At 45.3% G+C, this 25,142-nt stretch overlaps 1 protein-coding gene across 1 annotated transcript in view; it reads left to right on the forward strand.

Annotated features, from left to right (window-relative positions):
• Nucleotides 1-25,142, forward strand: part of hacd1 (3-hydroxyacyl-CoA dehydratase 1) — a 179,961-nt gene that overhangs the window by 69,790 nt on the left and 85,029 nt on the right. Inside the window, exon 5 of the mRNA XM_072508583.1 lies at nucleotides 10,604-10,725. Within this exon, the coding sequence (XP_072364684.1) occupies nucleotides 10,604-10,725 (122 nt within the window). The remainder of the gene's footprint in view (nucleotides 1-10,603; nucleotides 10,726-25,142) is intronic.

The raw sequence follows: 25,142 nt of genomic DNA on the forward strand, positions 1-25,142 counted from the left end.
GACATGCTTGACAAAGTTTAACTACATCTTTCTGTTGTAACTCCGCCAATTTTCCTGAACTAAAAATATCCGCCTCCTCCTCCACCTGTTCTTGTTCTTTTTCAACCATCTGATCAAAAATCATTTCTGATAATTGCACTTCAACTTCATCTTCACTCCTTGATTTTTCCTCTTGTCTTAACCTGTGACTTTGCGACCTTGTTACTACACAATCCGGGAAAAATCCCAGGATATTCGTCCCTCAACCCTTCAGTTGACTGATTTTCCACTGGTTTATCAACCACAGTAGGCATCACTCCCACCTGCGATCCAGCTATATCATTGCCCAAGATAAACTGTATTCCTGGACAAGATAGTTTATCTATTACTCCTACTACCACTTCACCACTCTTCACTTGACTTTCCAACCTTACCTTATATAATGGAACGCTACTCCTCTCACCCTGAATTCCACATATCACCACCTTTTCTGGCAACATTCTTCCCAAACTACATAATTCCTCATCTCTTACCATTAAAGATTGACTAGCCCCTGTATCTCTTACAATTGTGACTTCTTTACCTGCTCCTCCTGATACACATGAGTAAACTTTACCCACACAAGTACATAAAGACATCTGGCACCTTCTTAACAATTACTTCTTGAACAGGCTGTACAATCGTTTGCACCCCCTTCGCTTCCCTTGGGCTTTCCTTTACCACTCTAACAAACCCCACTGTCTTATCCTGTTTTACCACATTAGCCTTCCCAGTGCTTCAACCACCAACACTGTGACTTTACATGGCCTAGTTTATTACAGTGAAAACATCTGAAACTTTTCATTTATTTTCCACCCTCCTGGATTTCTTTTTTAATCTGAGGTACACTCTCTTTATTGTCTCCCATCAGATCACCTTTACCTTTACCACTTGAGTATTTCTCATGTCCCCAGTTTCTATCCCTCACAGGCTGAAACTGATGTCGGAAACAAATCTTTGATTTATGAACTAATTCATAATCATCTGCCATTTCCGCTGCTAATCTCAGTTTTAACCCTCTGTTCTTCCACATGAATTCTCACTACATCAGGAATTGAATTTTTAAACTCCTCAAATTATAATTTCTCTGAGAGCTTCATATATTTGGTCTATTTACAAAGCCCTTATCCACCTATCAAAATTACTCTGAGCCTTTCAAACTCCATGTATGTTTGATAAAATTCTTTCCTTAAATTTCTGAACCTTTGTCTGTAAGCTTCAGGCACTAGCTCATATGCACTTAAGATGGATTTCTTCACCTTTTTAAAAAAAAAAAATGTTTATTCAAATTTTTCCAACAATTTTTATAACAAACCCCCCCCCCCCCATAACAAAAAGAAGAAAGAACACAAACCCCACATTCAAAAATAATAAAGTACTTATACATTGGGTTTCTCCCACATATATTAACCCCCCCCCCCCCATATAACATTCAACAGTACCCTTGGGGAACCTCCCCCACCCCACCCAAATACCCCCCCCCGAAAGAGACAGCCCCCCCCCCCCCCCCCCCCCCCCGGGTTGCTGCTGCTGCTGACCTCCTCCTAGCGCTCCACGAGATAGTCTAGGAACGGTTGCCACCGCCTGAAGAACCCCTGCACAGACCCTCGTAAGGCAAACTTTATCCTCTCCAGCTTAATGAACTCTGCCACGTCATTTATCTAGGCTTCCACACTGGGGGGCTTTGCATCCTTCCATAATAACAAGATCCTCCGCCGGGCTACCAGGGACGCAAAGGCCAGGGTACCGGCCTCTTTCGCCTCCTGCACTCCCGGCTCGTCCGTTACCCCCAAATAATGCCAACCACCAACTCTGCTTGACCTGGACTTTCACCACCTTGGACATAGTCCTCGCAAGACCCCTCCAAAACCCCTCCAGTGCCGAGCACGACCGAAACATGTGGACTTGATTTGCCGGACTCCCCGAGCACCTCCCACACCTGTCCTCCACCCCAAAGAACCTACTCATCCTCGCCCCTGTCATATGTGCTCTGTGAACAACCTTGAATTGTATTAGGCTGAGCCTGGTGCAGGAGGAGGAAGAATTAACCCTACTTAGGGCATCAGCCCACAGACCCTCATCTATCTCCTCCCCAAGCTCCTCCTCCCACTTGCCCTTTAGCTCCTCTACCGCGGCCTCCTCTTCTTTCCGCTCCTGGTAAATCACCGCGACCCTGCCCTCGCCAACCCATACACCCAAAATCACCATGTGCTGAATCCTCTGTGCCGGGAGCAACGGGAATTCCCTCACCTGCCGCCTCACAAACGCCCTCACTTGCATATACCTGAACGCATTTCCCGGGGGTAACCCAAACTTCTCCTCCAGGAGAACTTCGCTTCCCTAGGCTTGCAAACGTCCCATCTATAAACCGGTCCCCCATTCTTCTGATCCCTGCCCGATGTCAGCTCCGAAACGTCCCATCCATCCTTCCCGGGACGAACCGATGGTTCTCCCGAATTGGGGACCAAACCAATGCTCCCATCTCGCCCCTATGCCGTCACCACTGCCCCCAGATCTTCAGTGTTGCCGCCACCACCGGACCCGTGGTGTACCTAGTCGGCGAGAGCGGCAGCGGTGCCGTCACCAGCGCCCTCAGGCTCGTGCCCCTACAGGACGCCATCTCCAACCTCTTCCACGCCTCCCCCTCTCCCTCTATTACCCACTTACGGATCATCGCCATGTTGGCTGCCCAATAGTAGCCGCACAGATTCGGCAGCGCCAGCCCTCCCTGTCCCTGCCACGCTCCAGAAACACCCTCTTTACCATCGGGGTCTTATTTGCCCACACGAAACCCATGATGCTCCTACCTACCCGTTTAAAAAAGGCCTTGGGAAGGCATTGGAACACAAAAAGAAACCTCGGGAGGACCATCATTTTAACCGACTGTACCCTGCCCGCTAGCAAGAGTGGCAGCACATCCCATCTTTTGAAATCCTCCTCCATCTGTTCCACCAACCACGTCAAATTGAGCTTGCGCAGGGCCCCCCAGCTCCCAGCCACCTGGATCCCCAAGTACCAAAAGTTCCTTTCCGCCCTCTTCAATGGTAGGTCGTCTATCCCCCTTCCCTGGTCCCCTGGATGCACCGCAAAAGAGCTCACTTTTCCCTACGTTAAGCTTATAGCCCGAGAAGTCCCCAAACTCCCTTAGGATCTCCGTGACCTCCACCATCCCCTCCACTGGATCTGCCACGTACAGCAACAGGTCGTCCGCATACAGCGATACCCGATGTTCCTCGCCCTCTCGGACTAACCCCCTCCATTTCCTGGACTCCCTTAGTGCCATGGCCAAAGGCTCGATTGCCAATGCAAACAACAAGGGGGGACCCCTGCCTCGTCCCTCGGTACAGCCAAAAGTACTCCGACCTCCGTCGATTCGTAGCCACACTCGCCACCAGGGCTCTATATAGGAGCCTGACCCACCTAATTAACCCCTCCCCGAACCCAAACCTCCGCAACACTTCCCAGAGATACTCCCACTCCACCCGGTTGAAGGCCTTCTCCGTGTCCATAGCTGCCACTATCTCCGCCTCTCCCTCTGCCGATGGCATCATAATCACGTTTAGGAGCCTCCGCACATTGGTGTTTAGCTGCCTGCCCTTTACAAATCCCGTCTGGTCCTCATGAATCACCCCCGGGACACAGTCCTCAATCCTCGTAGCCAGCACTTTTGCCAGCAACTTAGCATCCACGTTGAGGTGCGAGATCGGTCTATACGACCCACATTGCAGTGGGTCCTTCTCCCGCTTCAGGATCAGCGCCCCGGACCTTGTTGGGGGCAGGGTCCCCCCCTCCCTTGCCTCATTGAAAGTCCTTACTAACAACGGGCCTAGCAGGTCCACATATTTCCTATAAAACTCGACCGGGAACCCATCTGGCCCCGGGGCCTTCCCCGCCTGCATGTTCCCCAATCCTTTAACCAGCTCCTCCAACCCAATTGGCGCCCCTAAACCAGCCACCTCCTGCTCCTCCACCCTCTGGAACCTCAGTTGATCCAAAAATCGTCACATCCCCTCTTCCCCCGCTGGGGGCTCAGATCTGTACAGCTCCTCATAGAAGTCCTTAAATACCTCATTTACTCTCAACGCACTCCGCACCGTATTCCCCCTGCTATCCTTAACTCCACCTATCTCCCTCGCTGCCACCCTCTTACGGAGCTGGTGTGCCAGCATCCGGCTCGCCTTCTCTCCATACTCGTACGTCGCCCCCTGTGCTTTCCTCCACTGTGCCTCTGCTTTCCCTGTGGTCAACAGGTCAAACTCCATCTGGAGGCTTCGCCGCTCCCTAGGTAGCCCCTCCTCGGGGGGCCTCTGCATATCTCCTGTCCACTCTTAAGATCTCCCCCACCAACCTCTCCCTCTCCCTGCCCTCTCTCTTCTCTCTGTGGGCCCTAATGGAGATTAACTCTCCCTTGACCACCGCCTTCAACGCCGCCCAGACTACCCCCACCTGCACCTCTCCGTTGTCATTGGCCTCCAAGTATCTGTCAATGCACCCCCGCACCCTTCTGCACACCACCTCATCCGCCAGTAATCCCACATCGAGACGCCATAGCGGGCGCTGGTCCCTCTCCTTTCCTAACTCCAGCTCCACCCAGTGCGGGGCGTGGTCTGAGATGGCTATGGCCGAATACTCCGTTCCTTCCACTTTCGGGATTAGCGCCCTACTCAAAACAAAAAAATCTATCCGGGAGTAGGCTCTATGTACATGGGAAAAGAATGAAAATTCCCTGGCCAGGGGCCTAGCAAACCTCCATGGATCCACTCTCTCCATCTGGTCCATAAACCCCTTGAGCACCTTGGCCGCAGCCGGCCTCTTCCCCGCCTTGGATCTGGAGCGATCTAATGCTGGATCCAGCACCGTGTTGAAATCTCCACCCATTATCAAGCTTCCTGCCTCCAGGTCCGGAATCCGACCCAGCATGCGCTTCATAAATCCGGCATCATCCCAGTTCGGGGCATATACGTTTACCAGTACCACCCACACCCCCTGCAACCTATCGCTCACCATCATGTATCGACCTCCATTATCCACTACAATATTCATTGCCTCAAACGACACCCGCTTCCCCACCAGTATTGCAACCCCTCTGTTCTTCGCATCCAGCCCCGAATGGAATACCTGTCCTACCCATCCCTTTCTTAACCTGACCTGGTCTGCCACCTTCAAATGTGTCTCCTGAAGCATGACCACGTCTACCTTCAGTCCATTTAAGTGTGCGAACACCCGGGCCCCCTCGATCGTCCCGTTCAGACCCCTCACATTCCAAGTTATCAGCCGGATTGGGGAGCTTCTCACCCCCCCACCCCCTGCCGACTAGCCATCTCCTTTTCTAGGCCAGTCACGTGCCCGCCCCTCCCGCACCCTCCAGTCCCCCAGACAGCGGACCCCCGCCCCGACCACATCTCCTATTTCCAGTTCCCCATTGGCCAAGGCAGCAGCAACCCTATAACCCCCCCCCCCCCCCCCCGCCCGCTCGATCCATATCTAGCTCTTTTGCTCCCCCCATAACACTCCCGTAAGTCAGCTGACTCCTGCTGACCCCGGCCTCTTCCCATCGACCCCCCCACCCCCAGTGTGCGAATCCCCTCTCCCCCTCAGTCAGTGTGCGCTCCTCCGACCCCCACCGCCGTCCTTCACTAGCGCGGGAAAAAGCCCGCGCTTTCCTGAGCCGGCCCCGTCCCCTCTGGCACAGCTCCTTTTGCGGCCTTATCTCAATTCCCCCATCCCCGGGCCTCCCCTCCCTCCACCACCGGCGCCCACACACTCCCACAGCCTCCCCATCCAGCACCCAACCAAGCGAACATTCCCTACACGTAGTTAAAACCGTATATACAGCAGACATCCCCCCCCCCCACAACCACAGACCCTCAATTTAAGTCCAACTTTTTTTTTTACACACACAGTCTGTATAAAACTCCAAGCCTCCTCGGGCGTTTCGAAATAGTGGTGCTGAACTTGGAATGTGACCCACAGTTGCGCTGGCTGCAGCATACCGAACTTCACCCCCTTCCGATGTAGCACCGCCTTGGCCAGGTTAAAGCCAGATCTCTTCTTGGCCACCTCTGCACTCCAGTCCTGGTAGATTTGGATCTCCGTGTTCTCCCACCTGCTGCTCCGCTCTTTCTTGGCCCATCTCAAGACACACTCTCTGTCCATAAAGTGGTGAAACCTCACCATGACAGCCCTTGGCGGCTCGTTGGCCTTGGGTCCCTCAACTCCTTCAGGGAGACCCAGAATCCGAAGATTCTTCCTCCTCGACCTATTCTCCAGGTCCTCAAATCTTTCCGCCCACGTCTTGTGCACTGCCTTGTGTGCCTCCACTTCACCGCCAGGCCCAAAATCTCATCCTCGTTCTCCGAGGCTTTTTGCCGCACCTCCCGGATCGCCGCCCCTTGGGCCTTCTGGGTCTCCACAAGCTTCTCAATCACCGCCTTCATTGGCGCCAGCATTTCTGTCTTCAGCTCTTCAAAGCAGCGTCTAAGAAACCCCTGCTGCTTATGCGACCACAGCGCCCATGCTGCTTGGTCTCCACCCGCCGCCATCTTGTTTTTTCTCCCCCTCACTTTTCGCTGCTCCAAGATCAGTTTTTTCACCGCTCCACTCCTGGTCCAATCCATATAATGTCGGGGGGACCTTGCTGTCACCTTCCCACACTGGAAGTCATCGAACAATTGCCATTGGGGCCCCTCTAGAGAGCCCAAAAGTCCGTTCCCAGCGGGAGCTGCCGAACGTGTGACCTACCTAGGCATCGCCGCAACCGGAAGTCCATTTCTTCACCTCCTCATACATTCCAGATACCTCCTCCAGTAGTGATGCAAACACTTCACTAGCTCTACCTACCAGCTTTGTTTGAATCAGTAACACCCACATGTCCTGTGGCCATTTCATTTGTTTAGCTACCTTCTCAAATGAAATGAAAAAGGCTTCCACTTCCTTCTCGTCAAACCTTGGCAATGCTTGGACATGTTTAAATAGATGCCCACCAAGCCTTCGACTATGACGCTCTTTCTCACTGTCCTCATCACTATCATCCAACTGTACATTTCCCTTTACGACTGCCAATTTTAACTGATTGTCATGTTTCATGGCCATTTTCTGAAGTTCAAATTCCCTCTCTTTATCTTTTTCCCTGATCTGTATCTCCCTTTCTTTTTCTTTTTGTTCTGCTAGGGCTATTCTTTCTTTTCTCCTTTCTTCTCTCCTTTTCTTTTTCCCCTCTCTCTTTCGCTTTCTGTTTCCGCTCTCTCTTTCTTTTTCCTCTCTCTCTTTCTCTTTCTCTTTCTTTTTCCTCTCTCTCTCTCTCTCTCTCTCTCTCTCTCTTTCTCTTTTTCCTCTCTCTCATTCTTTCTTTTTCCTCTCTCTCTCTCTCTCTCTCTCTCTCTCTCTCTCACTCTCACTCTCACTCTCACTCTCACTCTCACTCTCACTCTCTCTCTCTCTCTCTCTCTCTCTTTCCTCTCTCACACTCTAGTATGCCAGCCGCTTTAATTCTTTCTCCTGTTCCATTTGTTTAATTTGCAACTGAATTTTTGCCATTTCCAATGAGTCAAACTCTATCTCGGGCAACTTTAAATGCTTAACCACCGCCATAATTACCTCATATTTTCGCATTTTGTCAGGTAATGTTAACTGCAATGTTCTTGCCAAATCTAACAGTCTGCTTTTCGTTTCTGTCCGTAAGGTACTACGTGTAACATTCTCCACCCCCAAAAACTTCTGGGCCTCTGAAAGAGCCATTGTTCACAACACTCTCCCCACTTAAACTAAAATACCACACCGGAAAAGCAACAATCCTTCAGTGTCTTTAAGTTCACAAAAGCCAATCCAATAGATAGACTTTTATCCCGGACGAGACCCCCAATTGTTATGGGCGAGGCGTTTTCAGAACCCCAAAATGTATCATGGAGTTCAACCAACCTCTCCCTTTCATGGATTTGTTGCTTTTCCTAGCACACGGCTTTTCCCTAGGTGTGGGATTACAATTATGGACACGTGGGTTTTTAAACACAAAACACTGTTTATTCCATGAACTCAACTTAACATCTTCAATAAACATTGGATCTCTTAAAACCCCTTACTTCAAAGGTAACTCAGAAAATATTGCAACAGTAAATAATTCCTTAAAATGTTCCTTCAAACTTCCAAGAGACTTAACACCTTTAAACAAAATCACATCAGGTTAAAGGCGTCACTATTATAAGTTTAAATCACCCAAATAATCCAGAGATAGTCTTTCATGGCAGAGATACAGCTCACTGCAAAACACAGACACACACCCAACTCTTTTCCTCCAAACTGCAAAACTAAACTGCAAAATGGCTGACCTGACCTCAGCTCCACCCACTCTCTGACATCACTGTTTTCTTAAAGGTACATTGCTTAAACATCCATGTCTTAAAGGTACTCTCACATGACAGCATCCACAAGGCATCCTAAATGCTTTACAGCTAATGAATTATTTTTGAAGTGAACTTGCTGTTGCTTGAGGCAAAATGTAGCAAACAATGTTCATACAAGTCCACAAAGATCAATTAGAATCATGGAATCACGAATTCTTAAGTGCATAAGGAGACCATTCAGCCCATCATGTCTGCACTGACTTTGCAAATGAGCAATTCACCTAGTGCCACTCTCCTGCCTTCTCCCCCAAATCCTGCATAATCTTTTTGGATAATCGACAAGTGCTTCGATTGAACCTACCTCCACCACACTCAGGCAGTGCATTCCAACCCTTAAGCACTCATGTCGCCTTTGTTTCTTTTGTCAATCATTTTAAATCTGTGCCCTCTTGTTCTTGAAAAATCTTTTCAAATCAATGATTTTTTAGTAGTGTTAGTTCAGCGAGGATGTTTGGCTAGGACACAGATTTTCCTTGCTCCTCTTTGAATAATTCCATGGAATTATTTATATCTGCCCACATAAGCATGGTTGAAAGAGAGCACCTCTAACGACGGAGCTGATTTAAATTTAAAATAATAAACAAATTAAGAGTAGCCAATTCATTTTTTACAATTCCGGGGCAATTTAACATGGGGAGGATACCCTGTTTCTCCAACACTAAATTAGTGTTTGTACCGTTTGGCCTTGTGTATATTTTTTACTGTTTTAATAAAAAGAGATTTGGCCAATCCACCTACATTGCACATCTTTGGGTTGTGGGGGCTAACCACGGCGCCACCGTGCTGACTGGAGCAGTTCTTTATTACTGCACTGACATGTCGGCCTTTATTCAATTATGATAGTTTTACTAGTGAAACAAAGATTTTTATACTGTAGGAGATTAGTGCATGCTAGTAATGTAGAAGTGACCTGATTTATTTAAAGTGTGCTGATTAAGCTTTAATGTTATTTATCTTTACTATTTGTATGTTACTGCAATATCAATTTGACTGTTTCTTGAAGTTTGAAAAGAAAGCTCTTACTGAAAAAGAAAAATGAGAGCAAACAGTTGATCTAAATCCTGACATATTGTGATAATTTGTTTCAATTAAATAATTGTAAATAAATGTGCAGTGTGTTGGCATAATACACTATTCAGTGAAATGGTAGGTCCCAAGCTCTGTGTATTTCAATGTTTTGAGTTTTTGAGCTCCGTTGTGTACAAATTTCAACATTGGGTACTTGGAGGGAGAATCTGCCTGCTGTATTCTTAAGTAGATGAAAATTTGTAAATAGGTTGTTTGCCAGAATAGAGAAGAAGGTGCACTGAGTTACTAATGTTAGGAAACAATAAATTAGTAATGTTACAAAATATCTATTAAAATATTTCTGCAGCTTGTAAATTTGCATTCAGAAATTAAGAATTTAGCGAGGGTACATTCTAATTTCCAGTAACAGAGCATTATTTCATTTCATAGAATAGAATAATTGTCACTTTATTTCAAGGTCCGACCAGCACATTGGACAAATGGCTGAACTGATGAATCACAGCAGGATCGTGTAACCTTTTTAGAATCTGCAATGAAACTCTATAATTAAACTATAGGCATTACCTGCATGTTACACATGTTCAGTTGAAAAGCATAGATATAAGATCTGCATGTACAGTGTAGTTGGAATCCATGCATATCCACAATGAATGTATAATATGAAGGACATATTATATGGCCTTGTTCCAGCGGCTGAGATTGACATAAATGGGAATGGGCAATGAATACTGGCCGAGCCAGACATGCTCCCATCCTGTAAATGAATTTTTAAAAAGTGCAACTACTTGTATAATTGCCCATTTGGTTTTACCAGTTGGCTTTTTTATTCGTAGCTTACAAAACATCTGAATTCTGCAATAGAAATTTGTTTTTAACCTAGAACTGTTTCAGCAACACTGATATTACTTCTATGTGACATTATTTCATTGCATTTATGTGGAACAATCATTTACACAATACTGCTGAGTTAAATGTCATTGTAATATGTTATTGCAAAGTATTTGTGATGGTCTAATTTGCACTCGTGTTTCTCTAAGCATAGTCTGCACTCTAGGAAGGGGGGGATCAAATGCACTTCTAAATTTGGGTCTTAAATCCTATAAATGATATTGAGTTTTATTTCTGAACTTGCCTTTTTCTCATGGAATAATCTGCAGATACAGAATGAGGAAAGCGTCGTTCTTTTCTTGGTCACATGGACAGTGACAGAGATTACCCGTTATTCCTTTTACACATTCAATCTGCTCAACCATTTGCCTTACTTCATTAAATGGGCCAGGTGGGCGAATGTGATGGTATGCAGCTGCTTTGTGATCTGCGTTGTGATGAAGTTTTGCATGCTGAGCTAACACTGGATGCTGTAGTTACTAATGGAGTTTAGCCATTACAAAATTACATGAAGTGAGAAAATTGAATAATCTGCACCCATTTGCTTCCATGTTAAGTATCAGATTGTTTCCAAGTTCATCAAGGAATATTTTTCTTGAAATTGTCATTTGGTGAAGCTGCTTAATGATGATTGAGTAAACAGAGATGCCCAAATATCAACACAGTCCTGATATTCTCATGTAGTTTTGAGACTCTTAAATTATTTCATCATTGAGGAGGTTCATCACTTTATTTGAAGTGATAGGAGAGTTCGGATCTATGCGAAGATGTATCTAAAATTTATGAAATGAGCTCATTTATGACTATGAAGTCTGCAGCTCATAGTTATAGACATTGTGATTATTACAACTGTGTAAGTATCTTTACAGTCAGCTGAAGATGGATTATGCATTTTCTTCTCGACAGCTATGCTGCTTTATACCTGAAGATGATGATGAAGAGTTTTTGTCTGTAATCCATGCAATTTTTGCCAAGTTCCTGAATAGTTACAGATGGGAATTAATTGGAATTGAAACATAAACATTAGAACAAATAACAATAGGGGTTTTGGTTGGTTTGAATCTAAATTTGAAGTTGGCTGTTTCAACAAATGTACTCAGTTTTTTGCTACAATATCACAATGTAAAGAGTGATGTATAGGTTATTGTAAAGCAGTCTGGTTGGCCAGAGAAACTGTAGAATTATTCTTCTGCTTTCTCTTGAATGAAGACCGTAATATAGTTCAAACAAACCTGCAAAATCTGCACGCACAGAATACAGTGCACATCATAGAATCATAGAATTTACAGTGCAGAAGGAGGCCATTCGGCGCCGGTTCTTGGAAAGAGCACCCTATGCAAACCCACACCTCCACCCTTTCCCTGTAACCCAGCAACCCCACCCAACACTAAGGGCAATTTTGGACACTAATGGCAATTTAGTCTGGGCAATCCACCGAACCTGCACATCTTTGGACAAATACAACGTTTGGGGAAATATAACCGAATAACATCCTATATAAACTCTTTTTAAGATTCATAAATATAGAATATATCTGAGGTCATACCGAAACAGATCAAACAAGCCTAGTGCCTCTTTTATTCCTCTTTCATCACAATGTGTTTGTTGGTCACCTTTTTGTGTCCTCTTCCACTCCTCTCTTCAGCTATTCTCCTCATGCCCCGTTACCCTATCTTTGTTTCTTTCTCTATACATTAATTCATTGTTTCTTTTCATCTACATTCTACTCACCAAGCTTCAACAATTTTCCACAGTAACAGATGAAAGAGAAAATAATAATAGTATGTGAATTATGCATTTGTGATTGTGCCCAAGTAAACCACTGTTTTGAAGTGCAAGGAAAAATGAAAGCAAAACCAACCCAAACTACATGGATCATACATTCATGGACCACAATTAAATTAAGTAAATATAATAGGGTAAAAACAATATCTCATCTTTACTCATTATGGTGCTTGACTGGGCATGGCTAAGTGCATTCGGCTGGAAGAAGGTAATGGGCTCTATATCACAGGAAAAGTATTGGCTTGAAAGATCTAAAATGTTAAAAGGAAGATGCATTATATACGCTTTTAGTAATGGGTCTCCAAAAATAATTTTCAGATGCAGATAATGAACTGCAGTGGTAAGCTTAATTGTGCTATTGTGAATTATGAAAATCTTCATTTTGATACAAATTGAGCCTTCAGGCCCCAAAGGAAGATTGGATTCTTGGACAGATTTTTATTTCCTCCTCCCTCCACCTGGCATAAACAGAGTGATGGTGGACCCAAAAACTCCTCAATTTTAAGGGACCTCAATCCATCCACATTTCCAGGTTTTGGCGAAATGCCTTTAGATTCAAAAGGGGAGAAAAATAAATAGCAGTGCTGATGGCCTTGACCTATAGAGCCTACTGAATGCTGTCCAAAATCAAATGCTTTCCAGAGCGATGAATAGTTTTTACAATCTCTAGAGAAAAAACCAAGATTATCCTGAGATAATAATCTTTATTAGTTCACAAGTAGGCTTACATAAATACTGCAATGAATGTACTGTGAAAATCCCCTAGTCGCCACACTCTGGCGCCTGTTCGTGTACACTGAGGGAAAATTCAGAATGTCCAAATTATCTAACGGCACGTCTTTCGGGACATGTGGGAGGAAACCAGAGAACCCAGAGGAAACCCATGCAGACACGGAGAACGTACAGACTGCCCAGTGACCCAAGTGGGAATCAAACCTGGGACCATGGTGCTGTCCAACACTGTGCTACCGTGCTACCCGTATTACTGACAAATTACACTCTGGTCCTTCAATTTGATGAGCTGGTGCAACTCCAAAAGGCCATTTGCAACGCGTGATCTGCCATCTTTTCCACAAAGTAGAAACCCAGGAAAACAAAACGGAGACATGGCACAGTTGCATCCACCTCATTAGCATGTCATTTCCTCTTGTGGGACACCAACGTCATAAGTCTGGACCCTTGTTGCCTCGCTTTTTAAAAATTTGTTCATGGGCATCGATGGCTGGGCCAGCATTTATTGCCCATCTGTAATTGCCCTTGAGGGGACAGTTAAGAGTCAACCACATTGCTGTGGGTCTGGAGTCACATGTAGTCCCAGACCAGGTAAGGATGGCAGATTTCCCTCCCTAAAGGACATTAGTGAACCAGGTGGCTTTTTGCATCAATCGTCTATGGTTATATGGTCATTGTTAGCCTTTTAATTGCGATTTTTATTTAATTCAAATTTCAACATCTGCAGTGGTGGGATTTGAACCCGGGTCCCCAGAGCATTACCCTGGGTTTCTGGTTTACTCTTCCAGTGATAATATTACTACGCCATCGATTCCCCAAAGAAAATAGTGGTATCTGGGCAGAATGCAGAAGAATTTGCAACATTATTTCTGAAAGCTAATGTTCAGCGGAATTAGGATACCAGAGATGCAAATATTGGAATGAGAATAGGAGGGACAAAATAAAGAAGTTCAGAAAGGCAATTGGCCTGCAATTAGTAATCCTTGTATAACAAAGATTGCACCCTGAGTAGCAGTATCCTGGGGGAAATGTATGTACATTAGTGCCTTGCTTGGAAAAACAATGTTGTGGGAAGAAGAAAATTGTTTGATTTTTACATCTGGCACAGTTGCATGGGAAATGACCCAGCCCCTACAGCCTTCTGCAGTAAAGAATTCCACAAATTGTTTACCCTCTGAGAGAAGGTAAATTCCTCTTTGTCTCTGTCCTTAAATGGGACGTACTCTGAAATGATGTCCTCTGGTTCTAGACTCTCGCACAAGCGGAAACAACCTCTTGGCATTATTCCAGAGAAGCCTATATGTCTCAATAAGTCCACCTCTCTTCTCAATTCTAATGAGTACAGCCCAACCTACTCAAACTTTCCTCATAAGAAAATCCCTCCAGACCGAGGTTCAACCTAATTAATCTAATCTGGGCTGCCTCCAATGCCAGTGTATCTTTCCTTAGATAAGGGGACCAAAACTGTTCACAGTATTCCAGGTGTGGTCTAATTTTGGCAAGACCTCACTATTTTTATACTCTCATTCCCTTTGAAATAAAGGCCAACATTCCATTCGCCTTCCCTATTATCCACTGAACTTGCATGCTAGCTTTTTGTGATTTATGCACGAGCACTCTCAAATTCCTCTACTGCAGCTTTCTGCAGTCCTTCTCCATTTAAATAATAGATAAAAGCAAATTACTGCGGATGCTGTAATCTGAAACGAAAGAGAAAATGCTGGAAAATCTCAGCAGGTCTGGCAGCATCTGTAAGGAGAGAAAAGAGCTAACGTTTTAAAGCTGTCAAAGCTAACTGACAAAGAAAGTGGAAAATATTTATACTGTGGAGTGAGAATGAAAGATGAGTCATAGCCACAGAAACCCGGGGAAACCGGGTGCCAATGGCCACAGAAACCGAGGGGAAAGAGTGCTAATGGCAGTCCCCAGAGAGAATGAAAGATGTGAAAGGTCAAACAGCAGAGAAACTAACATCAGAGGATGAACTGTAGATGTGGGGGAAGCAACGAGGAGAAAGGTTGAGGAGAGGTGGATAAGATTTGGAGGGGGGGGGGTGGAATTAAATATATATTAAGAAAGAAAGAAATGGTAAAAGACAGTTAAAATGAAATGGGATGAAAACAAACGGGTCGGGGTGGGATAGAGCTGATCATCTGAAGTTGTTGAATTCGATCTTCAGGCTGGAAGGCTGTAGCGTGCCTAACCGGAAGATGAGATGTTGTTCCTCCAGTTTGCGTTGAGCTTCACTGGAACATTTGAAGTTTTGTTCTTTCTTGGGACTGCCATTAGCACTCTTTCCCCTTGGATTCTGTGGCCGTTAGCACCCGGTTTCCCTGAGTCTCTGTGGCTATGACTCATCTTTCATTCTCACTCCACAGTATAAATATTTCCCACTTTCTTTGTCTGTTAGCTTTGACAGCTTTGAAAAGTTAGCTCTTTGAAATGTTCGTTCCATTTAAATAATATTCAGCTTCTTTATTCTTTGACCATACAGGCTCAGGTTATTCATGAAGGCCCGCTTACTCAACCTTGCCCCTCGCCTGAGGTGTGGTGATCTCCGGATTAAACCACCACCTATCAGCTCTCCGCCTCAAAAAGGGGAAAGCAGCGTATGGTCATTTGGAACTCTGATAACTTCACTTTTACTCTTCTACCAAAGTGCATAACTTGACAGATGGAATATAACGCAGGAAAATGTGAACTTTCTGCCCACATACTTAACCTGTCTATTTCCCTCTGTAGACACTTTGTGTCATCCTCACCACTTGCATTCCCACCTATTTTTGTATCATCCGCACAATTTGCAAATAGTACACTCACTTCCCTCGTCCAAATCATTAATTTGTATTGTAAATAAATGTGGCACCAGCACTGATCCTTGTGGCACTCGCACTAATTACACGTTGCCATCCTAAAATGCCCCTCGTATTCCAACTCTGTCTTCTGTTAGGTAGCCAATTCTCTATCCATGCTAATATACGACTCCCTAACACCTTGGGCACTAACTCTATTAAATAGCCTGCCTTTTGTGAGTTAATCGAACGCCTTTTGGAAGTCCAAGTATATTACATCTAGCTGGATCGCCTTTATCTATCCTCGTTATCACAAAGAATTCTAATAAATTAGTCGGGCATGATTCCCTGTCATGAAGCCATATTGACTCTGCTTGTTTACATTATGTATTTCTAATTGCTCTGCTATTACATCCTTTTATAATAAGAAGTCTTACAACACCAGATTAAAGTCCCACCGGTTTGTTTTGAATCGCTAGCTTTCAGAGCACTACTCCTTTCTCAGGTGAATGAAGAGGTAGGTTCATCACAGGTTAAAGAGGTGTGAATTGTCTCAAGCCAGGACAGTTGGTAGGATTTCCCAAGCCCCCATTCACCCCATACCATCTGGCCTGGGCTTGTGAAATCCTACCAGCTTAGTTTAGCACAGCTGACTTGTAAAGCAGTACAAGGCCAGCAGCGCGGGTTCAATTCCCGTACCAGCCTCCCCGAACAGGCGCCGGAATGTGGCGACTAGGGGCTTTTTACAGTAACTTTATTTGAAGCCGACTTGTGACAAGTGATTTTCATTCATTCATTTCAACTGTCCTGGCTTGAGACAATTCATACCTCTTTAAACTGTGATTATCCTTCTCTCCAGTTGCTCCGTTTGGACCTTTAAAGACTTAATTACCTGCAAAGACTCTCAACCAAGGTATCGTCTTGCAACTTTGACTTTGACATATATATATATATATATATATATATTTGGAACCTACCTCTTTTACCCGAGGAAGGAGCAGTGCTCCGAAAGCTAGTGATTCGAAACAAACCGGTTGGATTTTAACCTGGTGTTGTAAGACTTGTTACTGTGTCCACCCCAGCCCAACACCGGCATCTCCATGTCATCCTTTATAATGGACTCTTTTTTTTTTCTAAATGACAGATTTAAGCTAATTGGTCTCTAGTTACTTGTATTTTGTCCCCCTCCCTTTTTGAATAAGGGTGTTACATTGGCAGTTTTCCAATCCTCCGGCACATTTCCAGAATTTAAGCATTTTTGGTATTTAACTACCAGTGCAACCACTATCTCTGTAGCTACTTCCTTTAACATCCTAGGATGCAACCCATCAGTTCCAGGACACCTATCAACCGTTAGCCCCACGAGTCTCTCAAGTACGTTTTCTGCAATGGTATTTATTGTATTTGTTTCCAAAGAATCCCTACAGTGCAGAAAGAGGCCATTTGGCCCATCAAATCTGCCAGGAACCACCGAAAGAGCTCTTTACCTCAGTCCCCTGCCCTGTCACTGTAACCCCACTTAATCTGCACATCATTGGTGTGGGAGGAAATGCACGCAGACATGGGGAAAGTCTGCGAACTCCACACAGATAGTCGGTCATTCAAGGCCAGAATCGAACCTGGGTCCCTGGTGCTGTGAGGCAACCGTGCTGACCACTGAGCTAGCGTATCTCCCATCTCTGTTTTGCCCCTTGATTTAGTATTTTTGGAAAGTTATTAGAGTATTCCACTGTGAAGACCGATACAAAGTATTTAATTTGTTTGCTATTTCCTGTTTCTCCATTATTATTTCCCTAGTCTTATTCTCTGAGAGACCCATGTCCATTTTAGCCTCTCTTCCATTGTTATATATTTAAGGAAACTGTTGTTTTTATATTACTTGCTTCTTTACCCTCCTAGTTTATCTTCACCCTCTTTCATCCTCTTTTATTGGTTTTGAAAACTTTCTCAATCTTCTACATTACTACTAATCACGTTATATTTTTTCTTTCAGTTTAATACTACCCTTAACTTCCTTGATTAATGAAGGGGTTGATTTATCCCCATCCTAGAATCCTTCTTCCTCACTGGGATATATGTTTCTTGTGAGTCATGAACTATTTTCATAAATGTCTGCCATTGTTGATCAACTATCTTTTCTGCGAAACTCATTTCCCGGTTCACTCCAGCTAACTCTGCCCTCATTCCTTTGTAATTATCTGTATAAGTTTAGCACAGCTGTTTCTGACCCATGTCTCTCAAATTGAATGCTAAATGCTCCCATGTTATGGTTACTGTTTCTTAGGGAATCTTTTACCTGCTTCAATACACTTATCAAGTCCAAGATAGCCTGATCACTGTTTGGACCCACAACGTAGTGTTCCAGGAAACTGTCCTGAATGCACTTTATGCATTTTGCCTCATGGCTACTTCTGCCAAATTGATTTTCCCCAATCCATATGAAGATTAAAGGCACTCATTAATGTACTGCCTTTTTACATGCCCTCATTATCTCCTGATTTATTCTCTATCCTACAGTATAACTACTATTAGGAGGGGGGGGGGGGGGGGGGGGTTGGCGATAGACTTCTCCAACTAGGGTCTTTTCCCCCTTGTTATTTCTTACTTCCACCCATATGGATTCTACATCTTCCAATCCAAGATCATTTCTTGCTGTTATACTTATTCCATCTTGTACTTAAAAAGCTCAGTCCCCCCTACCCACCATTTTCTTCCTGCCTGTCCTTAGGAACAGTCACGTACCCCTGAATATTTGGTTCCCAACCTTCATCTCCTTGCAACCACGTCTCTGTAATGGCTATAAGATCTTCCCCATTAACCTCAATTTGTGCCGTTAATTTTTTTATTTTGTGCCGAATACTATGGACATTTAAGTAAAGAATCATTGAATTTGCTTTAATCATTTTTCTCCCGTTGACCCTTTTCACTGCTTTTTAAAAAAAATGTTTGCACACTGTCCCTTCCTGTCACACTGTGGGTATCATTACCTAAATATCTGACTTGCACATTCTTTGCTTTGTAAGCATACGTATCCGCTCCCCAGAACCATTGCCCCTCTATTTAGTTTAAAGTCCTCTGTACTTTCCTAGTTGTGCGATTTGCCGGAACACTGGTCCCAGCACAGTTCAGATGTAGGCCATACAGATTGTACAGCTCCCATCAATATTGATGCCAGTGTTGGCCCCCACCCAATATTGATGCCAGTGTCCACAAACTGAAGCTCACTTCTCCCACACCAGTCTTTGAACCACGTATTCATCGCTCTAATTTCAATTACCCTATGCCAATTTTCAAGTAGCTCAGGAATAATCCAAAAATTAACACTTTGAAGATTCTGTTGTACAATTTGGTGTTTAGCTCCTCAAACTCTTTATGCAGAATGTCATTCTATGACATTGGTACCTACATAGACCATGGCAACTGGATCCTCCCCAGCCAGGAACAGAATTTTACAAGTTAATTTACAGAATATGGGTTTTGCTGAGCATGTATTGCCCATCCCTAGTTGCCCTTGAAGGTGGTGGTGAGCTGCCTTCTTGAACCGTGATGGTCAATACAAGTTCGTGGGGGTCACCACCACCAACGGTCTGTCCTGGTCTACTCACGTTGATGCAACAATCAAGAAAGCCCAACACCGTCTCTACTTCCTACGGAAGCTAAAGAAATTTGGCATGTCTGCATCGACTCTCTCAAACTTCTACAGATGTGCGATAGAGAGCATCCTATCCAGCTGCATCACAGCCTGGTATGGCAACTGCTCAGCCCAAGATCGCAAGAAACTACAGAGTGTAGTGAACTCAGCCCAGTACATCACACAAGCTCGCCACCCCCACATTGATTCTGCATCGCAAATGATATTGAACATTGAGCAGACAGCATTATCAGAGACCCCTCCCACCCAGGCATTGCCTTCTTTCAGACCCTTCCATCAGGCAGAAGGTACATAAGTCTGAAGATCCACACATCCAGACATAGGAACAGCTTCTTCCCCACAGCTACAAGACTCCTCAATGACTCTCCCTCTGACTGATCTGTTCCCTGTAAGAACATTATTCAAGATGCCCTATGCTGCTCTTGCTCATGTATTTGCTTTGTTTGGCCCCTTGTTCTGCACTGTAACCAATCACGATGTACTGTTGTTTATTCTTTTTGTCTACTATGTACGTACTGTGTACGTTCCCTCGGCCACAGGAAAATACTTTTCACTGTACTTGGGTACATGTGACAAATCAAATCAAAACCGCTGCAGTCCCTGAGGTCTCAGCCACAGTGAATAAGCGGTGATATACTTCCAAGTCAGGATGGTGAGTAGCTTGTAGCTTCCAGGTGGCGATGTTCCCAGGTATCTGCAGCTCTTGTCCTAGATGGTAGTGGTCGTGAATATGAAAGATGTTGCCTCAGGAACCTTGGTGAGTTCCTGCAGTGCATCTTGTAGATGGTACACGTGGCTGCCACCTTTGGTGGTGGAGGGATTGAATGCTTGTGGAAGAGGTACCAATCGAGCGGGCTGCTTTGTCCTGGACAGTGTCGAGCTTCTTTAGTTGTTGGATATACACTCATCCAGGCAAGTGGCGAGTATTCTGTAATACTTGTTCCTTGTTGATGGTGGATAGGCTTTAGGGAGTGATGAGGTGAGTTTCTTGTTGCAGGATTCCATGCCGTTGACCTGCTTTGGTAACAAATGTATTTATATGGTTAGTCCAGTTGAGTTTCTGGTCAATGGTAATCCCCCAGGATGTTGATAGTGGAGGGAAGGGGGGTGGGGGGACTTCAGTTATGCTAATGTCAATGGGTGGTGGTAAGATTCTTTCATTTAGAAAATGGTCATTGCCTGGCTCTTGTGTGGCGTGAAGTTATTTGCCATTTGTCACCTCAAGCCTGGATATTGTCCATGTCTTACTGCATTTGGACTGCTTCAGGATCCAAGGCATCGCAAATGATATTGAACATTGTGCAGCCATCAGCGAAAACCCACAAATGCTGTCTTGGTACCAAGGGCAATCATTCTCCCTTGCCTCTGGCATTCAGCTTTTTGTCCATGTTTGAACCAAGGCTGTACTGAGGTCAGGAGCGGAGTGACTCTGGTGGATCCCAAACTGAGCATCCATGGGCAGGCTATTGTTGAATAAGTGATTTGATTTGTTTATTGTCACGTGTACCGAGATACAGTGAAAAGTATTTTTCTGCAAGCAGCTCAAACAGATCATTTAGTACATGAAAAGAAAAGAAAACACATAATAGGGCAACACAAGGACACCGGCATCAGGTGAAGCATACAGGAGTGTAGTGTTTTCATAGATTTCATAGTATTTACAGTGCAGAAGGAGGCCATTCGGCCCATCGAGTCTGCACCGGCTCTTAGAGCAGCCCATCTAAGGTCCACACCTACACCCTATCCCCATAACCCAGGAACCCCACCCAACATTAAGGGCAATTTAGTATGTCCAATCCATCTAACCCGCACATCTTTGGACCGTGGGAGGAAACTGGAGCACCCGGAAGAAACCCACGCACACATGGGGAGAATGTGCAGACTCCGCACAGACAGTGACCCAAGCCGGGATATATTGAATGTGCTTCAGCTACCCTTTCAGGTAGCGAATTCCAGATCACAACAGCTCACTGTGCGGAAAAAATGGTTCTTTTGCCAATCACCTCAAATCTGTGTCCTCCGGTAACGTTCCTTCTGATACATCGAATAAACGGGGGGAGGGCACAATCCATAGAGGTGCAGGGCAGGTGGATTGGCCACGCTAAATTACCTCTTAATTGGAGAAAAAAATGAAATGTGGTTTCTCCTGGTTTATTTATCAAAACCGCTCAGACTGGAAAATGGGAGCAAGCAAGAGAATAAAGTTTGCAGGCAAGGCTGTTCCACTATCTGGAGCAGCAATGGAGACCCTCTATTCAAACTGCAAACATAGGTCACAAACAGCAGCCAACAAGAAGCTACAGCCTCCACGGAGAGAAGGAGAGATAAATAAACAGATTTACTTGACCCTTGCTGTTGTTCTGCATGGCGACACAATACTTCTTGCATTGTAGAAAAAAAAAGAGTTGGAAAAACTCAGCAGGTCTGTGTTCTGTTACATTGGGCTCAAGAACTCTGGGCTGCATTCTCTGTTTGAAAGATAAGTGCTGACGCCGGGATGGCAGGTGTTCCACGGTCCCGGAGCAATTCAGGACATGCCAATGAGCCAGTACTCTCGTCACTAGTGCAATTCCAACTGGATTTGCTGTGGTCGGGGTTGGATCTCGGGAGCCTGATCTCTCCACTCCCCTCAACCATCGTTCCTGCCAAGGTAGGCCACCCGGGGAGCGGCCCCGAGATTCGCAGATGCAAAGCTGGAGGTACTGCTGGATTCCACGGAGGAGCGGCGGGACACCAAGGTTCGGGGCAGCATGGTAGCATTGTGGATAGCACAATTGCTTCACAGCTCCAGGGTCCCAGGTTCGATTCCGGCTTGGGTCACTGTCTGTGCGGAGTCTGCACATCCTCCCCGTGTGTGCGTGGGTTTCCTCCGGGGTGCTCCGATTTCCTCCCACAGTCCAAAGATGTGCAGGTTAGGTGGATTGGCCATGATAAATTGCCCTTCGTGTCCAAAATTGCCCTTAGTGTTGGGTGGGGTTACTGGGTTATGGGAATAGGGTGGCGGTGTTGACCTTGGGTAGGGTGCTCTTTCCAAGAGCCGGTGCAGACTCGATGGGCTGAATGACCTCCTTCTGCACTGTAAATTCTATGATAATCTATGACTCCATGCTCCCCGGGAGGGGGAGACAGCTGCATCCCACTGAAGTCAACCAGGTCTAGGCTCAGGTGGCAGAGACAGTGAGCGCCAGGTGCCCCACTGCAAGAACCGGGCATGGTGAGTCACCACCTCAGTGCCCCTGGCATCATTCCCTTCCCACACACCTCACCCCAACCCCATGTGGCCCCAAGTTTACCGGTAAGCAATGCAGGGTTTGGATGGGCAACAACCTCCCTCCTCCACCCAAGGCCAGACATGGTGGGTCACCATCTCCACGCACCTGGCACCACCCCGGCCCACACCAGGCAGACTGGTAACAGTGCTGCGTTTGGATGGGTAAACCCCCAGGTCAGACATGGTGGGTCACCACCTCCGTGCTCCCAGAACAACCCCCCGTCCCACAGCCCCCACCCACACTCCTCAACCCCAGAAGGTGACCTGCCCGGCAGCCCCCGTATCCTACCCTGCAGCACATGCCAACACCCGTACTGCCGGCCATGGCTGGGTGCCCAGCATGCACAGGCCACCAGCTGCAAATCCCCTGAGCTGCCCCCACCCGAGTGTCTCACACTGCGCATTATCTGTCTCCCCAAGTCAGTCCATAAGAGGATCGTGAGGAGTCTGGCAACAGCAGGGTTGAAGCTGTTTTTGAATCTGTGCGTGTTATCAGACTTGTGCGTGTTGTCAGACTTTTGCCATTGATAGCACTGTTGATGACCCCTTCCATCACTTTTTACTGATGATTGAGAGTAGACTGATGGAGTGGCAAATGGCTGAGTTGGATTTGTCCTGCTTTCTGTGTGCAGGCCATACCTGGGCAATTTTCCACATTGCTGGGTAGATGCCAGTGTTGTAGTTGTACTGGAACAGCTTGGCTAGGGGTGTGGCATGTTCTGGAGCATGAGTCTTCAGTATTATTGCCGGAATGTTGTCAGGGCTGTAGACTTTGCAGCAATGCCTTTAGCCGTTTCTTAATATCACATGGAGTGAATTGAATTGGCTGAAGACTGACATCTGTGATGCTGGGGACCTCCGGAGGAGACCAAGATTGATCATCCATTTGGCGCTTCTGGCTGAAGATTGTTGCAAAGACTTCAGCCTTGTCTTCTACATAGATGTGCTGGGTTCCTCCATCATTTTGGATGGGGGTATTTGTGGAGCCTTCTCCTCCAGTGAGTTATTTACTCTGCCAATATTCGCGGCTGCATGTGGCAGAACTGCAGACCTTGGATCTGATCTGTTGGTTGTGGGATCGCTTGGCTCTGTTATTTGCTGGTTATGTTGCTTGGCATGCAAGTAGTCCTGTTTTGTAGCTTCACCGTGTTGACACCTCCGTTTTAGGTATGCCCGCTTGGACTCCTCTAAACCAGGGTTGTTCCCTTGGCTTGGTGGTAATGGTAATGTGAGGGATATGCATTGGTGGTCACCCTTGGGATTCTATAGACTCTGGAACTGTCCCTAAAGATTGGAGGGTAGTTCACGTCACTCCGATATTCATTTTTTCACATTGTGTTCCATCTGCTATGTTCTTGCTCTCTCACTCCTGTCTGTACAAATCCTCTTGAAGCTGCTTTATATCCTCCCCACAACACACATTGCCACCTAGCTTGTGTCATCTGCAAACTTGGAAATATTGCATTTCATAGAATCATTGAATTTACAGTACAGAATGTGGTCCCCACATCCAAATAATTGATGTATGTTGTGAACAGCCAGGGTCCAGTGGTAATCTGCTAGTCACAGTCTGCCAATGTGAGAATAACCCATTTATTCTGACTGTTTTCCCGCTTGTTAACCAATTCTTAATCCATGCTTGTATATTACCTCCTATCCCATTTGCTTTAATTTTGCCAACCAACCTTCTGTGGACGTTTATGAAACTTTATATAAAGACTTTATAAAAATGCCTTCTGAAAATCAAAGTATACTGTGTCCACTGACTTCCATTTATCTATTCTGTTGGTAACATCGTCAAAGAAAACTCCAAAATATTTGCCAAACATTATTTCCCATTCGTAAATCCATGTTGACTGTGCCAAATCAGATATTTATCCAAGTGCCCCTTTATCACATCCTTTAGAATATATTCTAGCATTTTTCCAACTACTGGTATAAGGCTAACAGGTCTGTTGTTTCCTGTTTCCTCTCTCCCTCCCTTAAATAGTGGAGTGACATTTGCTACCTTTTTAATTTGCAGAAACCATTCCAGAATCTCTCGATCACCAATGCTTCCGTTATCGCCAAAGCCATCCCTATCGCCATAGCCATCTCTTTCAACTCTCTCTGGGATGTAGATCATCAAATCCCAGGGACTTATAAACCTTCAGTCCCATCAATTTCTCAAATACAATTTCCTCTGTTTATTCCTGTCAGGCACAAAAGCAAAATGGGTAAAAGGGCCAATCCATGGCTTACAAAGGAAATCAGTGATTATTTCAGATCCAAGAAGCATACAGATTGGCCAAGAAAAATAATAGGTCTGAGGATTGGGAGTAATTTAGAATTCAGCAAAGAAGGACGAAGGGATTGATTAAGAAGGGGAAAGTACAGTATGAAAGTAAGCTTGCAGGGAACATAAAGACTGACAGTAACCGTTTCTATAAGTACATGAAGAGAAAGAGATTGCTGAAGACGAATGTAGGTCCCCCACAGACAGAAACGGGGGAATGTATAATAGGGGACAAAGAAATGGCTGAGCAACTGAATATATACTTCACAAAAGAGGGCACAAATCAGATACCAGAAATGTT

This window comes from Scyliorhinus torazame, chromosome 6 (genome assembly GCF_047496885.1).
Source record: "Scyliorhinus torazame isolate Kashiwa2021f chromosome 6, sScyTor2.1, whole genome shotgun sequence".
In the NCBI taxonomy this organism is placed as follows: Eukaryota; Metazoa; Chordata; class Chondrichthyes; order Carcharhiniformes; family Scyliorhinidae; genus Scyliorhinus; species Scyliorhinus torazame.